This window comes from Hyperolius riggenbachi, chromosome 4, assembly GCF_040937935.1.
Source record: "Hyperolius riggenbachi isolate aHypRig1 chromosome 4, aHypRig1.pri, whole genome shotgun sequence".
Lineage (NCBI taxonomy): Eukaryota > Metazoa > Chordata > Amphibia > Anura > Hyperoliidae > Hyperolius > Hyperolius riggenbachi.
Genome location: NC_090649.1, coordinates 378,090,286 through 378,107,522, shown reverse-complemented (window position 1 = coordinate 378,107,522; position 17,237 = coordinate 378,090,286). Strand labels below are relative to the sequence as shown.

Genomic DNA, 17,237 nt, shown 5'->3' with positions numbered 1-17,237 from the left:
ATCTCGCTTCAGCTCTCATATATAGCAGGGGCACGTGTGCCCCTGCTAAAACGCCGCTATCCCGCGGCTAAACGGGGGTCCCTTCACCCCCAACCCACCCCCGCAAAAGTTGGTCGGAAAGTTGGTCGCTGAAATTGTCTTCCTGGAGGCAGGGCTAACGGCTGCAGCCCTGCCTCCAGTCGCGTCTATCAGACGCGCATCGCTCGCCGCCTCTCCCCCGCCCCTCTCAGTGAAGGAAGACTGAGAGGGGCGGGGGAGAGGCGGAGATACGCGCTGACAGACGCGCGTGGGGCAGGGCTGCGGCGGTTAGCTGGCTGGCCCTTTAAGTAGTTGGTAGTCATTTAAGGCAGATATCGATAAGATATTTGACACGGGTGTGGAGAAGGCATTAGAGTGTAAGCTTCTCTGGTGCAGAGATGGTGAGAATAGATCAGTGATCTCTGTACAGCGCTGTGGAATATGTCAGCGCTATATAACTGTATAACAATAATAGGGCATGACTCGGGTGAGGAGATTACAGTGTAAGCTCTGGTGCAGAGAAAATGGGAAGGAATCGGTGATCTCTGTAGAGCTGTGGAATATGTCAGTTATATAAAGGTATGATATTGATTGTGTGTGAGTGTGGTGAAGACATTAGAGTGTAAGCTCCTGTGCTGCTGAGACTAATGGAAAGGGGTCAGTGATCTCTGTACAATGCCATGGAATGTCAGAGTTATATAAATGTATAATAATAGAGTGTGACTGTGGTTATTTTCGTGTAAGCTCATTTGGACAGAGATTTTTTATTTATACTTATACTTTTATTTATACTTTTTATTGCTACTGTAAATGTATTATACTACTAATAGTGTGTGACTGTGGTGAGGACATTAGAGTGTAAGCTCCTCTGGTGCAGAGACTGATGGGAAGGGATCAGTGATCTCTGTTCAGAGCTGTGGAATATGTCAGAGCTATATAAATGTATCCTCTATAATAAAACCCGTGTCCCTGTGTCACGCTGTCCCTGTGTAGCTAAGTCTGTGCATTTTGCTACTGCGCATGGACCCAGCCTCACAAAGACAGGAGGATGGGGCCAGGGAGCCGGGCGGGCGTGAGCGGGCGGACAGGTGTGGGTGCGCAGTATCATGCGGTGGGTGGCGGCAAGAATCAGACCTATAGCCCCTTTTTAAACGAGCTTGGGTCTGCTAGTAATACTAATAATATATGTGGTGCATAAATGATGGGAAGGGATGAGTGATCGCTGTACAGAGCTGTGGAATATGTCATATAATAATAATAGTGTGTAAGTATGGAGGGGACATTAGAGTGTAAGCTCCTCTGGTGTAGTGTTCCCAGGGCCGGATTTGTACTTTTTACCGCCCAAGGCTAACTATATCGTCTGTATGGTTGTTAGCTCTGTGTGCCCCAACGAGAATTCTCCTTACTTTCCATCATTGGAGTCACAGACAATAGCTATTTTAGTAATATGCGTATAGATTATATGTTCTAGTATGTTATGGTATGCTTGCCATCTCGTTAATGATGGACCCAATGTGTCACCATGAGAGTTAGGCTGATGTGTACCTGCAGGATAGAGCTTACATATCTTGCAGGGACATCACAAGTACAGGACAGTGAGTTCAAAGGTTAAAGCTGTCCTTGTAGATAAAGATGGCTGCATAGAACAGCTCTACTGCCACTCACTGAGCCGCCCCTAAACTTCTGGTGCCCTAGGCCATGGCCTATGTGGCCTTGCCAGAAATCCGGCCCTGAGTGTTCCTAGTGGTTTACCCCGAGCTGCTTGGTTACTCTGTTGCTCCTCTGGTGTACAGACTGATGGGATAGGAATTGATGATCTCTGCATAAATAGCAGCAGCTGGTGGTGACGGGCGAGAGGTCACGGAGTGGAGGTTACTGCCTGGATGTAAATAATAGTATCTTACTTCCCGATGCCAGTTCTAGCAATCGTCTCTTGTCTTTTCCTCACTCCTTCTAAACTCAACTTCCTGCCTTTGCTCCTTAACTCCCTATTTTTGCGTTCCATTTAAAATTATATGAGCCTGCCACCACATGGACAATGGAGGAACTGCAGTCAACATAACTTCAGTGTGAGTGTCTACATGAAATCTCTCACATTATTAATAATAAAATAATTCCTGCCCTCTTTGATGTCACTAATACTTAAATTATTTGTCATCTATATTCTAGTAATGTTGAAATAATTTGACGCCCTCCCCCCATAAATTAAAAAAAAAGCCCTGAACGTCTTGTAATAAACCTAAAATATTTTCTGCAGCTCTTTACTATTATTCCTAAAGTTTGTTATAACATATAGTAATTTCTTCACCCCCTTTTGTCACTCCTACAATAATTTCTTCCCGTTTACTCTTTAATCCTAGATAGAAATGTAATCCTTTAATATCTTCTGCACACTATTCTATTAATTGTAAAAATCATTTCTGTCCTCTTTCAATAATACAAAAAAAAAAAGAAAAAAAAAGAAAGAAAATGTTGTCCTCACGTCAATTTTTCTTATCTGCATTCTGTACTTCCCTCCCAGGAATACACAGATGTTTCCTCTGAACAGGATAATGAAGGAGCTCACAAGAGGCCCTGTCATGCTGACATAAGGCTTTACAGCAGGTCCATCAGCGCAGCACGTGGCAATTATTTCTGCAATAATTTGCTCTCCTTAGGGCAGGTTACCCCGCCATGCTCTCCCCCAAGAAAGAAGACCTTGTGGTTTCAGTGTTTGTGTTATAAAGTGGGATGAAAATCCCATACCTGCACTGTGCTGCAATCAAAGTATGGCAGTCACCCCACATATGAATTGCGGCAATCAATACACATATGAAGTGCCTCAGTCACCCCACATATGAAGTGTGGCAATCACCCCACATAGAAAATGCTGGGGGACTACTGCAGGAACCTCCCCTCCTGTTCTCCTCATCACTGGTGGGCCAAGCCCTAGTGGTCGTGACCTGGTGGGCACCAGGCAGCAAAGTAGTCCATCGTCCACTAGGGATGATGGCCCATTACCTATTACCTTTTTACACAGACAGTTGCCAACACACAAAAAAAAAAAACAGTTGCTGCCAATTTGAGTTCTGGAAAGGTCTCCTTGCTACATCCAGGCAGGGATATCACAACGTTTACAAAGAATACAGCAGTTCAGGTAAACAGGAGTTCTTTCATTTCTAGTTAGAGCATTCAGAGATTCAACGCATTTTCTTTTAGATATTGTTTTAATAAAAGAACAATACATCAGTGCAGAAATATTTACAGAAGAAGAAAAATAAATATTTATTAAATAAAGTTTATACAACAGAAATACATTATAAAAGAATAGGAAATTACAGATAAAAAGTACACAAATATGCACCCGCTAGGTGTTAGTACAGTGCAGCATATGGATTACGTACAGATCGGACCAGTCTGATAATGCAGAGTCACCAATTTCTTGCATTGCTTTTTGGTAACAAGGCTTTTTAGTTACTTTCAGTCCCCTGTGAAATCAAGTGGTTGTGATTCACACAAAAACTGAAGTAAGTGTTATATGGAGGCTGCCATATTTATTTCATTTGAAATAATTTCAGTTGCTTGGCAGCCCTGCTGATCTATTTGGCTGCAGTAGTGTCTGAATAACACCAGAAACAAGTATGCAGCTAATCTAGTCCAATCTGACAATAATGTCAGAAACACCTGATCTGGTGCATGCTTGTTCTGGGTCTATGGCTAAAAGTATTAGAGGCAGAGGATCAGCAGGAGAGCCAGGTAACTAGTATTGCTTAAAAGGAAATAAATATAAATGAATATGCTATATGCCTCTCACTTCAGTTGTCCTTTAACCAGGTGCTCTGTGCATCCCTCACAGGTGACTATAAATAAAGCTTTTCCATCCAATTACAGCACCAGGACTCCTCTGAAGCCTGATTAGTTGGCTTTTGTTTACACCATTCATTACGTTGCTGCACAAGTGATCTCAGGCTGCCTCGAGTATGAAATAGCAGAGCCTTTCATTCAGACTAATGCTGCAGGTTTGGAATGGGGGGGGGGGGAGTTTCAGGGTTAACCTGCTGAGCGGTCTGGACGAGCTCAGCTCGTCCAACACAGCCAGAGGCTGCCGCTCAGGCCCTGCTGGGCCGATTTTCGTCAAATAAAAAGCAGCACACGCAGCCGGCACTTTGCCAGCCGCGTGTGCTGCCTGATCGCCGCCGCTCTGCGGCGATCCGCCGCGAAAGAGGGTCCCCCCAGCCGCCTGAGCCCAGCGTAGCCGGAACAAAAAGTTCCGGCCAGCGCTAAGGGCTGGATCGGAGGCGGCCGACGTCAGGACGTCGGCTGACGTCGATGACGTCACTCCGCTCGTCGCTATGGCGACGATGTAAGCAAAACAAGGAAGGCCGCTCATTGCGGCCTTCCTTGTTTATTCTGGGCGCCGGAGGCGATCGGAAGAACGCCTCCGGAGCGCCCTCTAGTGGGCTTTCATGCAGCCAACTTTCAGTTGGCTGCATGAAATAGTTTTTTTTTTTATTTAAAAAAAACCCTCCCGCAGCCACCCTGGCGATTTAATCAGAACGCCAGGGTGGTTAAATACTTACTTGATCAAACATAATTGGGACTCAGGAGATGCTCCGCCCCTCTCCTTGGGTGCGCAATCACAGCCGTGTTTCTGAAATCTGGCTAAGCTTTTTGGAAACCTCCACCTGTGTTGCCATGGCCCGCCCCCAGCTTCGCAGCCATCAATTAGGCTGAGGCTGCTGAGCTGGGGGCGTGCCGCAATGCAGATGGGTGTGGCCAGAGCCTCGGACATAAATTTGAAAAAAAAAATTGCAACGGCTGCAATTCCGACAGAAAAGGAGATTCCGCTACACCAAATGGCTGGGTGAAAAAAGTCTCCATTTATTGTCACATCAGTGGATACAAAGGTTAAAAGCTCACGCGTATCGGAGCTCACAGCTCCTTAATCATAGCTATGATTAAGGAGCTGCGAGCTCAGATACGCGTGAGCTTTTAACCTTTGTATCCACTGATGTGACAATAAATGGAGACTTTTTTCCCCCAGCCATTTGGTGTAGCGGAATCTCCTTTTCTGTCGGTTGTATGAGTTCCATGGATCCCTGACTCCCTTTTGGCTTGCTGTAGGTGGTTGCAGCGGTCCTCTTCCTTGTTTCCTGGCTGCAATTCCGAGAGGGTCAGAGCGATCACCTGTCAGGACAAATTACCTAGCATGAGGTAAGCATTTAACCCTGAGACTAGGATTTAACCACACGTGCTGCTTTCCACTTATTTGTTATAGCAACGGAATGCAAAGTCACGTTTTCTGGTATAGTATCAATGACATGTCCGTTACTATGGACACTATGGATATAACGACGGCCACAATGGATTGTACATCACATCCATTGTGACTCTCGGCGCAGTGGGAACCCAGCCTAAGGTAGAGCTTTGCATTCCACTACCGCAAATTGACACATTCAAAATGGATATACGTGAACAGATCCTGTAAATAACATCGGGCCCATCAACATGTCTGTTTCCAGCAAAAAGTCTATTATCTAGCTTAATGTGAGCCTACCCTGAATCATTTACAGCATCCTCACAGACTAACGGACGCTCTCCTGTGTGACTTATCTGGTGTGTAAGTAGGCTTACTTTTTCACTGAAACATTTCCCACACTCTGAACAAGAAAAAGGGCGCTCACCTGTATGACTCCTCTGGTGTGTGAGAAGTTTACTTTTCTTAAAAAAACATTTCCCACATTGTGAACAGGAATAAGGCTGCTCACCTGTGTGCTATGTTTGATGTATAAGATCACCTTTTTGAATGTAACATTTCATTTCCAACACTCCGAAACAGGATTAAGGATGTTCACCTGTGTGATTTTTCTGATGTCTAAAAAGATCTCCTTTCTGACTGAAACATTTCCCACATACTGAACAGCAAAAAGGACGGTCACCCGTGTGAACGCTCTGGTGCCTAACAAGTTTACCTTTCTCAAAGAAACATTTTCCACACTCTAGACATGAATAAGGCCGCTCACCTGTGTGTATTTTTTGGTGTGTAACAAGATTTGATTTCCAAAGAAAACATTTCCCACACTCTGAACATGAAAAAGGCCGCTCACCTGTGTGTGTATTTTGGTGTGCAAGAAGATGTCTTTTCTCATGGAAACATTTACCACATTCTGAACAGCAATGAGGACGCTCACCTGTGTGATTTTTCAGGTGTCTAAGGAGATCTCCTTTCTGTGTAAAAGATTTCCCACACTCTGAACAGGAATAAGGCCGCTCACCTGTGTGAACTCTCTGGTGTATAAGGCGATCTCCTTTCTGAATGAAACCTTTCCCACATTCTGAACAGGAATAAGGACGCTCTCCAGTATGACTTCTCATGTGTAACAGAAGCTCTGATTTCTGAGTGACACATTTCCCACACATTGAACAGCAGAAAGGACGCTCTCCTGTGTGAATTCTCTGATGCACACGAAGAGAAGTTTTCCGAGTGAAACATTTCCCACACTCTGAACATGACCATTGCGACTTGGGTGACTGCTTTTTCTGGTGCGCAGAAAGTGATGCTTCAGGTTTTCTGCATTCCGGATGTGCTAATCTTTGATATTCTGTATGTGTGGCATGATGTGATGTACAAGAAGATTCCTCCAGATTAGATGGATCTGTTCCTCTATCTGTATTCTGACCCCTGTGTTGTGTATTTCCAGTCATGGAAATTTCTTCTGTAAAACATTGTGTGACACCATTATCTTCTGCTACATAATCCAGATGTGACCTACGAGATTTCATTATATTGCTCTCAACATCGTCTCCCCCTGCTGGAGGAAAATGATAACATTATATTTTGTGTAGTCATAGATGTGGCACAAACAAACTAGCTATGGGATATTGTGGAACAGTGATGTCATTCATAGGTCATGTAATGGAGATGTACCTTTCATATGGTGTACAGTATCTCCTCCTCATTTGTTGGCACTATGATGTTATACTGAGGAATGGAGATGGACCTTTCATATGGTGTACAGTATCTCCTCCTCATGTGTTGGTACTATGATGTTATACTGAGGAATGGAGATAGGCCTTTCATATGGTGTACAGTATATCCTCCTCATTTGTTGGTGCTATGATGCTATACTGAGGAATGGAGATGGACCTTTCATATGGTGCACAGTATCTGCTCCTCATTTGTTGGTGCTATGGTGTTATACTGAGGAATGGAGATGGACCTCTCATATGGTGTACAGTATCTCCTCCTCATTTGTTGGTACTATGATGTTATACTGAGGAATGGAGATGGACCTTTCATATGGTGTACAGTATCTCCTCCTCATTTGTTGGTACTATAATGTTATACTGAGGAATGGAGATGGACCTTTCATATGGTGCACAGTATCTCCTCATTTGTTGGCACTATGATGTTATACTGATGAATGGAGATGGGCCTCTCATATGGAGTACAGTATCTCCTCCTCATTTGTTGGTGCTATAATGTTATTTGTATTAGACATAGGTCTTCACATGACCAATCAATTGATTATCTATCCGCACCACACATGAACCACACTGTGTGCGCAGATGTATCAATTGCTTGCGGGCCTTAAACTCAGATACCTAGATCTGCAAAAAACTCCCACAAAAAAAGAGTTTACACCAGGCCTCGCTTTGTCATGTAAAAAACTTTACGACGGGGGTGGTATACATGGTGACCTGCCCCTGTGGCCTACATTATATTGGAATGACTACTAGGATGTTCAAAACTAGAATATTAGAACATATGTCGAATGTTAAAAATAAGAATGAAGAGAATAATGGACCGTTGAGAGACCATTATCAACAACATCATGGGGGAAACTTCAAGGGTAGCCTGGTTAAAGTCTTGACATCCATAGCTAAAGGAGCAAGAAAAGTGAGTATAGAGAGGGAACTTCTCCGTAAGGAGACTATGTGGATATATAAATTGGGCACACTTTCCCCTAATGGCCTTAACTCTGAGATAAATTTTTCAGTCTACCTGGACCCATATTAGCCTGATGTAAAATGTAATGTGAATCTTTATAAGTATTACCAAGCAGCTCAATTAGCCTTTATACCAACAATATACGCTGGAGTACATTCTCCCCTATGGGTAAAACTGGAAAATGACTGCATGGCCCCTTTAAGTTGGAAAGGCATACTCTGGGCAAATAGGTGGGATAGTTCCACGATTAAGAAAAGGTCACCTTTCACACACCTTACAATTTTAATATGGAAAAGAGTGAGATTCAAGTACCATCTACAATCGAACCCCTCCCAGCTAACTGAAATTCTACACAATCCTGAATTTCCAGAAGGACAAACTGTATCAAATTTTAATTGGTGGCTACAGCATAATCTAACTACCCTGGGGCGACTGTTGCACGGAAGCAGAATTGTTAATCAACAGAATATGGTAACTAACCTAACAATACCAAATAGCGAACTTTATAGGCTACATCAGCTACATCATTATATAAAGTCATTAGCAAAAATAGGCCAAGAAGTACTAAAAGTACCGTTTGAAAGCATCTGTGTGACAGACCCCCTGAAAAAAGGTATGCTATCCTATATCTACACCACCTTAAATGCTAAAACCCAGGAGCTTAAATCCATATGTCAGTTGGCGTGGGAGGGTGACCTCCAAAAAGAACTAGATGATGAAAATTGGTCACAATGTCTCGATACACTCTCAAAAGGGAGTCTCTATGTTACCGACATGGAGGTTTCCTTGCGTCTGCTCCACAGGACCTATATGGTACCAGCTAGATTGCATAGTATGTTTACAGATGTTTCGGAGCTCTGTTTCAGGGGATGCCAGGAAATAGGTACTATTTTTCATACATGGTGGTCCTGCCCGATAGCCACGTCTTTGTGGGAAAAATTAAATCGCAAAATTAAAAATATCTTAGTGATACATTTAGATTTGGATCCAGCAGTATGCCTCCTAGGATGGCAGCCAGAGCATGTTACCAATGCTCAACATAAACTAATACAATTTTTAATGAACTCAGCTAAAACCTATATAGCTTCACAATGGAAGCAGACTAATCTGACATACTCTAGAGTGCTTTCAAAAATGCACACCACTATGCTTAATGAGAAAATAAAGGCAAACCTGTTGGATAGGACCAACCACTTTGAGAAAATCTGGCTCCCCTGGATACAGAACGCCTCTACACCAGGAATCAGAAGTTTATTAGAATCCTTCTGAATGCAAGAGCGAGTTACAAATATAATAACATAAAAATAAAAAAGAGAGATTGTAAACTTAACCCTCCCCATCCACAAGGGAGTGAAGTCAATGCCTCCATACATAGACATCTCAAGCCCTAGTAAGCTGAAACTTCACGCACAGATGGCCACCGACCGTTACTTGTTGTTAGTTTAGTTTAGTTTAGTCTTCTTTTGTTTTTTATATATAGTTCAATTGTATAGCTAGCTCGGCTCTCTAGTAGCATAAAATGTAAGCAACTAACTGAAAGTGTCTTTTCCCTCCTACAAGAAGCACCTATGAGAATATAAGGAGCTGAACTACATATACTGATGCTAAAAAATTTATATAGGTAGCATGATCCTTCTATATAGATAATGCTGCCTAAAAGCACTACACCGGCACAAAATGTTATGTTTTACGATCTATACTATTATATTGTATTAAGTTAAAAAGCTACTTTGTCTGTATTTTTCAAAAGCTGTGAAAGCATATTTGTAATCTATACTGCTACCAAATAAAAAAGATTTGAAACTAAAATGTAATGTGTCCCACTCCACATATAGACGGGTGTTGTGAGCGCTAGTTTCAATTTTAATTGAATCTAATTTATCTACTTTTGTTTTGGATATATGTATACTTTTTGCCTTCTCTGTATCTATTCAAATCCGCTGGCAATATATATGGCCCCATAGGCAGTGTACACACCGCGTATAACATGAAATAATGTCTGTGCCCTACCTGCTGCATAGCCAATTGGAGGTGGTGACGGGAGCGAGCCAGAGACATATGGGATGAAAATATTCCCTGATTTGAAAGGGAACATTGCTTTAAATGTATTTATACACAGATCCGGCTAAAGGTGTCAGGGTGTATGAATCCAGGTATGAATGCAGATCTGGGCATTGTAGCGCTGTTATTCCTATTTCCAATCGAGCCTGGAAGTCACAATGTAAATATAGGTATAAATACAAAAAAATCCTGAAAAGAAAATATAAAGTATAGATATGCGTCATCCTTCTATGCTACATACCCTGAAACCTGCGGAAAGCATGTATAAAGGCATCACTGAAGTCTGGGCATCTTTGCCAGTAACAAAGATGGCGCCTCTGAACAGGTCAGGTGATCGTTGCCTGAATATAAAAAGGACTGACCAACCCTCTTCTCCTTAAGCCACACCCTGATGAAGCCCATTGGGCGAAACATGTAGGTGGGAGGAGCTACAGGAGGCCGGCCTCGTCCATTGCTTTGATTCCACACCGCTCCGAGAGCGTTTCCACCACCGTCCCTGCTGCTATGCGGGTGCGCTGACCGAGCGCGAGTGGCTCTTCACTATTACCAGTGAGATGGTATAGCGGATGCGAACCTTGTATGCTGACAAGCTCACAAGCTCAGGTCCAACACAAGCCGACTGGGACACGTAAGACACGGGCGCAAATCCCCGCTTAACAAAATGGAGTATATGTCATGCTGTCATGCTGCTGATGCTTTGCTGGCTTTACACACGCTTGTGCTCTAACTACCTGTCAACCTACTGATTCTGTAAACTGCACTCTCAGCTGATGATTGATGGACTGTTGTGCTGCGCAATGTTGCTATCTGGCTAAATCTGTGACTTTTGCAAACCTGCATGCAATGGACTATATCCCTCAAGATCTGCACAGCCTGCATTAACATTCGTTTTGGAATTGTCCATACGATCCAATTAAACACTGGCAGTGTAGGTTAGTGTAGGATGAGGCTTAGACAAGCTGTACTGACAGAAGTGGCTCCTTAAAGCAAACAGTGAAGCAATTAGGTTCCCCAGAGATGTGTGGCCACACTTTATGCATCTAGCGCTAATTCTCACTGGATGAATGCCATGGATGGTTGGATGTGAAGTATGTGTGGATGCAGGGACTGCTGAGCTAATCCTTGTGATCCGAGTGTTTTTAAGATTTTATTAGATTTCTTCTGAGTCAGTATGTGATTGCTGTAAATTTTCTACAATAAAGTTTTTTACATGACAAAGCGAGGCCTGGTGTAAACTCTTTTTTGTGGGAGTTTTTTGCAGGTGCTATAATGTTATACTGATGAATGGAGATGGGCCTTTCATATGGTGTACAGTATCTCCTCCTCATTTGTTGGTACTATGATGTTATGCTGAGGAATGGAGATGGGCCTTTCATATGGTGTACAGTATCTCCTCCTCATGTGTTGGTACTATGATGTTATACTGAGGAATGGAGATGGGCCTTTCATATGGTGTACAGTATCACCTCCCCATTTGTTGGTACTATGATGTTATACTGAGGAATGGAGATGGGCCTTTCATATGGTGTACAGTATCTCCTCCTCATTTGTTGGTGCTATAATGTTATACTGATGAATGGAGATGGGCCTTTCATATGGTGTACAGTATCTCCTCCTCATTTGTTGGTACTATGATGTTATGCTGAGGAATGGAGATGGGCCTTTCATATGGTGTACAGTATCTCCTCCTCATGTGTTGGTACTATGATGTTATACTGAGGAATGGAGATGGGCCTTTCATATGGTGTACAGTATCACCTCCCCATTTGTTGGTACTATGATGTTGTACTAAGGAATGGAGATGGGCCTTTCATATGGTGTACAGTATCTCCTCCTCATTTGTTGGTACTATGATGTTATACTGAGGAATGGAGATGGGCCTTTCATATGGTGTACAGTATCTCCTCCTCATGTGTTGGTACTATGATGTTATACTGAGGAATGGAGATGGGCCTTTCATATGGTGTACAGTGTTTCCTCATTTGTTGGTACTATGATGTTATACTGAGGAATGGAGATGAACCTCTCTTATGGTGTATAGTATCTCCTACTCATTTGTTAGTGGTAATTACTTTTTGGACAGATCTGTCACAGTGGCTGACCACTGCTACTGCACAAAAGAGAAGGTGTTAAATATTACCCAGTAATGTCTTGGAGAACCAGAACCACTAGGAATCATATATAAGGACATGATTTCCATATTCACTCACTGATTGAAGTGATACATGGAGGTAACTTCCTGCTCCTCTGTTTAGGAAAGCAAAACTCAAGTTAGATTTAAAGTGCCCATAGATGTAGTGATGTATGGGCAGATTTTAATAAAAGACAGATCTGTCTCTGATAGAATCTGATTGGAGAGAGATCTGTTGGATGCCCGTACACTGCAGGCTGATTCCCAATTGATTTTTAGCATGAAATCTTTCAGGAATCAGCCTTGTAACACCGCTTTGCCAACCCCAGCTAATGTCCCCCAAATGTTATATGTGCCCCCGGTGCCCGTGCGTGAAAATACTTTACCTGTCCACTGCTTCAAGTTGTCCGCTGTACTTCTGCATTGGAGCCCCTTGTGGCAGCAGATGTTATAGCACGTGGAGCCCGTGTGTGACTTTCCACACACACCTCGTGTGCTGGTTTGGCGATTTGGGGACGACTGATGCAGAGTGTTGGCAGTACTCTCACCTGTCGCATGTCCTCCTATGTCCCAAGCTTTACATGCTTTTAAGGTCAATACAGACCTTGTAGCAGGGCTGTGGAGTCAGAGTTGGAACAATTTATAGGTTCCTTGAGTCGGTGGTTTCATAAACGGAGGAGTCGGATAATTTTTGTACTGACTCCAGAGCCCTGCCTTCTAGAGTGAGCTATAAGTCCTATTAGATGTGGACATGTTTTCTTCTTGTTTTTGTGGTCCAGGCAAGATGAAAGAAAATGATCTCTTGTGACTTCTGCAAACCTGTATTTACTTTAGGTAGAAAACTGGGGTCAGGTATAAAATGAACGAATGAATCGTAAAAATCTTCCAGGTGAAGAAGAACATAACCTCAGATTGTCTGAAGTCACTTCTAGCTCTAGATATCAAGTTCAACCTACCTGATAATGGTGAGGGGTGGTGAGATCTTCCTGTGGACAATCCCAAGAACAAAGAGGACCTGTACATCTCTCTGGTGGGTTTCTGTTACTGGATCCATCTGTAGGAAACACACACTGACTGAATACACTGTCTCTATGTGATTATCAGATGATGGAGGATCTAGGTCAGGCGTGGGAAAACTTTAAGCTGCCCGGGCCGCAGGCACTTACTGGCTGCATGTCACATAATGCCACTGTTGCCTTGGAGACCTGAGTCTGGAAGTGGCAATTAGGCAAGTTATCCCTCTTGCCACTCTGCAGGGAGGGAAGGGGGAGGACAGGAATCCGGACGTTACAGCACGTGTGGACTGGGTAGGGCCCGGGGCCGTAGCTTTCCCAGCACTGATCTAAATGGACCCTCCATGCTGCTCTCTCCTTTACAAGAAATAAAAGTCTCCTCTTACCTGGTGATGGGAAGGAAGGCTGATTCTCCATCATGGTGTCCTTGTAGAGCTCCTTGTGTGCGTCTACATACTGCTCCACCTCCATCACATCTTTCCTTTTTTTCTCTAGCTTTTATTTCCTCTGATCTTCTATTCCAGTGTTGTCCTTCTGATCCTTCTCTCTTTCCAGACGCCTCCCCTCCTCCTGCATTGGCACAGCGAGACATGGAACAGGGACAGGGTTTGTAATAAAGTACAGAATACTTCAGCAGAGAGATGGACCATCACCCCCAAACCACATGTTCAGTTGACATATTTCTTGTTAAATGTATGTTTAGTAAACATTACAGAGAATATACACAGCAGCGGTAATATAGGGGAAACAACTCCCAATGAAATCAAAGTACAGGTGCATCAGCACATTGTTCAGTATACAGACAATGTAAAAAAAAAACTGTACCAGCAAAAATGCTGCTGAAAAGAAGAAAAAGAAAATAAAAAAGAAAAGAGAAAGAGAAGAAGAGAAAGAAAGGGAACCGAAGAGGACTCAATGAAGGCGGACACGTCCTCCATTCAACCTCCAAGAGAAGCTAAAGAAAGGAAGAACCCCCCCCCCCCATAAGGACAGATAAGAACTATAGAAACATAACAGAACCAAACAAACAACTAGGATCCCTTCATGTAATGCATGAAAACAATAATGTGAGCTACTTCACAATATCACTAGCAATCAGTAATATAGAACATTTCTCATTAATACTTCAGAAGTCTCAACACTAATTTCAATGATTGATACCCTCAAACTACGTATGTTTTCAAGCAACTTGCAAGCACAGCTGACCTGGAGAAGTGTGTCTCCCTTCCACGAAATGTGTTCTGCATAATGAAGTCTCAATGTTCTGATCTGAAGATGGGTCCACTATTTTTTCAAAATTAGAGCTAGAGTGACTCTTATTTGGTTTTATTGTGGAAGAGGAGTGATTTTAGCAGGGGGCAGGCAGTTTGTGTATTTAGGCGTCCTTCTCCCTCTCCCTTTGTTTTAACATTGTTTTGGGCTCCTTGCACACTGCATATTATCACATTGCAATGCTGCAATTATATTTGTATGGTAGTTTTACATCAGATGCATAAGTAGCACAGCAGCTTCTGCCAGAATAGCCCATAGCATTCTGTGTGTTTACCAGACAATGTGGCACATTTACAGTGGCCGTGTGAAGCATACTTTCAATGTAGTGTATGCTTCACTGTACAGTCATGCAGGCATGATGTGACTTTACACTACGGTTGTAATTGCAACGTGCAGAATGTGAAAATATCCTTAGCTGTCAACAAGTGTTGCTTTACATGTGAAACAGGTGTTCACTGTGATCATCCTTAGCCACAAGCCGGGGGAAACCCTTAAATGCTGAACTGCTTAATATGCCTGATCTCTGTTTATCTATGATAATAATGTCCATCCTGTCTGCTGTATGTGTGATTCCTACTGTCCCACATACCCCCTCCTGCCTCGCTCTGATTGGCCACAGTGCTGTGTCCGTCTGTCCAGCACATGTGGAATGTCAGAGCTATATAAATGTGTAATAATAATAGTGTGTAACCGTAGTGAGGACATTAGAGTGTAAACTCTTTTGCTGCGGAGACTGGAGGGAATGGATCAGTGATCTCTGTACTGTGCTGTGGAATATGTTCCCTGGGGAAGGCGACAGGCGGCGCCATTTTATTTGAGGTCTTCTATTGACCATTTTATGCGCGCTACTTTTTCGGGGTTCCCAGTGCACGGGCCCCGTATGTGAGTTTTCCTTTATCCTTGTTTTTAATTGTTTTACTTGTTATGTAATAAAGACGGTTTACACTTAGATGTGCCGTATATCTCTTTCATGTCACTATCCTACTGGACTCCCCTTTGGTGAGTCTCTGCGATCTCAGGATATCTACTATATTCCGGAGGAATCTGTACTGTGCAACATCGCTGGTGAAACGACACCATTTGAAAGTTCTGCGGACCACCTATCAAACTCGTTTACAACCTTATAATGTGGGTTGTTGGAATCTGGTAAGCCTTGCTTCTTTACCCTTTTGTTCGAAGATCCTGTATACCAAAAAATGATGAAAGCTGTATTACTATAGACCTGCGCTGACTTTATATATTCAGTGCAATACAAATACATTTTTTTAAAAATCATACAATATGATTTCCTGATTTTTTTCTTAAATGCACAGTGGGAATGCACTTAAAATATGAATTTCAGACCCCTCCATGATTTCTAAGTGGGAGAAATTGCAGGGTGTTCAAATACTTCTGTTACTCGCCGTAAACGTATTATAATAATTGTATGTGACTGTGGTGAGGGCATTAGAGTGTAAGCTCCTCTGGGACAGAGACTGATGGGAACGGATTACTGATCTTTGTACAGCGCTGTGGTATATGCCAGAGCTAAATAAATGTATAATAATAATATTGTGTGACTGTAGTGAGGACAGAGTGTAAGTGCCTGTGGTGCAGAGACTGATGGGAATGGATCAGTGATATTTGTACACTTCTGTGGAATATGTCAGAGTTATAAAAATGTATAATAATAATTATAGTGTGTGACTTTGGTGAGCACATTAGAGTGTAAACTCCTCGGGTGCACAGATGATGGGAATGGATCAGTGATCTGTGTACAGCACTGTGGAATATGCCAAAGCTATGTAAATGCATAATAACAATAGCGTGTGACTGAGGACATTAGAGTGTAAGCTCCTGTGGTGCAGAGACTGATGGGAATGGATCAGTGATCTCTGTACAGTGCTGTGGAATATGTCTGAACTATATGAATGTATAATAATCGTGTGTGACTGCGGTGAGGACATTAGAGTGTACGTTCCTGTGGTCCAGAGATGATGGCAAGGAATCAATGATCTCTATGCAGCACTGTGGAATGTGTAAGATGTAAGCAAGTAAGAAGGAGTAAGTAAGTAAGAAGGAATGTATAATAATAATAGTGTTTAACTGCAGTGAGGACATTAGAATGTAAGCTCCTGTGGTACAGAACCTGATGGGAATGGATCAGTGATCTCTGTACAGCACTGTGGAATATGTCAGAGCTATATACATGTATAAAGTCATAATAGTGTGTGACTGTGGTGAGGACATTAGAGTGTAAGCTCCTGTGGTGCAGAGACTGATGGGTATGGATCAGTAATCTCTGGATACATAGCAACAGATGCTGGTGATGGGGGAAAGGACACAGGGGTTACAAAGTGCACATATAAAATATACTATTATCTTCCGTTATTACCTTCCTTACTGCCAGTTTCTGTAATGGCTCCTCTCTACTTCCTCCCAGTTTGCCTATAGGTCTGAACTTCCTGTCCGTGTCCCACCTCTTCCCGTGCATTCTCCTCCTGGTTTATGGGATGTTCAGTTCACCCTAGTGGAGAATTAAGGCACTGCAGGCACCATTACAATGCTGTTCCAAAAAACCCCCAAAGTACTGTACAGTCAAATTGACGGTCAAAATATTGACTGAGTCAATACTCTGTTGCCACTCATTTCAGAAATAGCCCTGACAAATCCCAGCATCATCCTTGTGCAGTAAACTTAAAATAAATAAATGAAAACAAATAACATGTTTCAATTAAAATCAATGTTGTCCCAGACATGAGGCCTCAATTGTTTTACTTTTGATTGTGACTTGTATTCATTCAATACAATCTGGGCCAAGCAAAATCCCTGC

The 17,237-nt window shown here is 42.8% G+C and overlaps 2 protein-coding genes across 8 annotated transcripts in view; both read right to left on the bottom strand.

Moving 5' to 3' along the window:
- The window catches only part of LOC137504098 (gastrula zinc finger protein XlCGF48.2-like), a 29,635-nt gene extending 24,763 nt beyond the window's left edge, over positions 1-4,872 (bottom strand). For 4 of the 5 annotated variants that reach the window (XM_068232086.1, XM_068232082.1, XM_068232083.1 and 1 more), the window contains exon 1: positions 4,578-4,872. In XM_068232086.1, the coding sequence (XP_068088187.1) occupies positions 4,578-4,589 (12 nt within the window). In that variant the 5' untranslated portion in view covers positions 4,590-4,872. Of the gene's footprint in view, positions 1-1,922; positions 1,964-4,577 lie in introns of those variants that run through there. The other variant, XM_068232084.1, reaches the window with a different exon arrangement.
- Positions 4,873-5,053: 181 nt separating this feature from the next.
- On the bottom strand, positions 5,054-16,861 carry LOC137504097 (zinc finger protein 300-like). 3 transcript variants are annotated; one of them, XM_068232080.1, is made up of 3 exons: positions 13,540-13,628; positions 13,097-13,194; positions 5,054-6,809 (listed from the first exon to the last, which is right to left on the bottom strand). In XM_068232080.1, the coding sequence occupies exons 2-3, from the start codon at positions 13,161-13,163 to the stop codon at positions 5,839-5,841; spliced, it is 1,038 nt and encodes a 345-aa protein (XP_068088181.1). In that variant the 5' UTR covers positions 13,164-13,194; positions 13,540-13,628; the 3' UTR covers positions 5,054-5,838. The 3 variants fall into 3 exon arrangements, with proteins under 3 accessions (XP_068088181.1, XP_068088180.1, XP_068088182.1); XM_068232079.1 differs by lacking the exon at positions 13,540-13,628 and adding an exon at positions 9,959-10,155 and having other exon boundaries at positions 13,097-13,156; XM_068232081.1 differs by lacking the exons at positions 13,097-13,194; positions 13,540-13,628 and adding an exon at positions 16,800-16,861.
- Between the last annotated feature and the right edge of the window lie 376 nt (positions 16,862-17,237).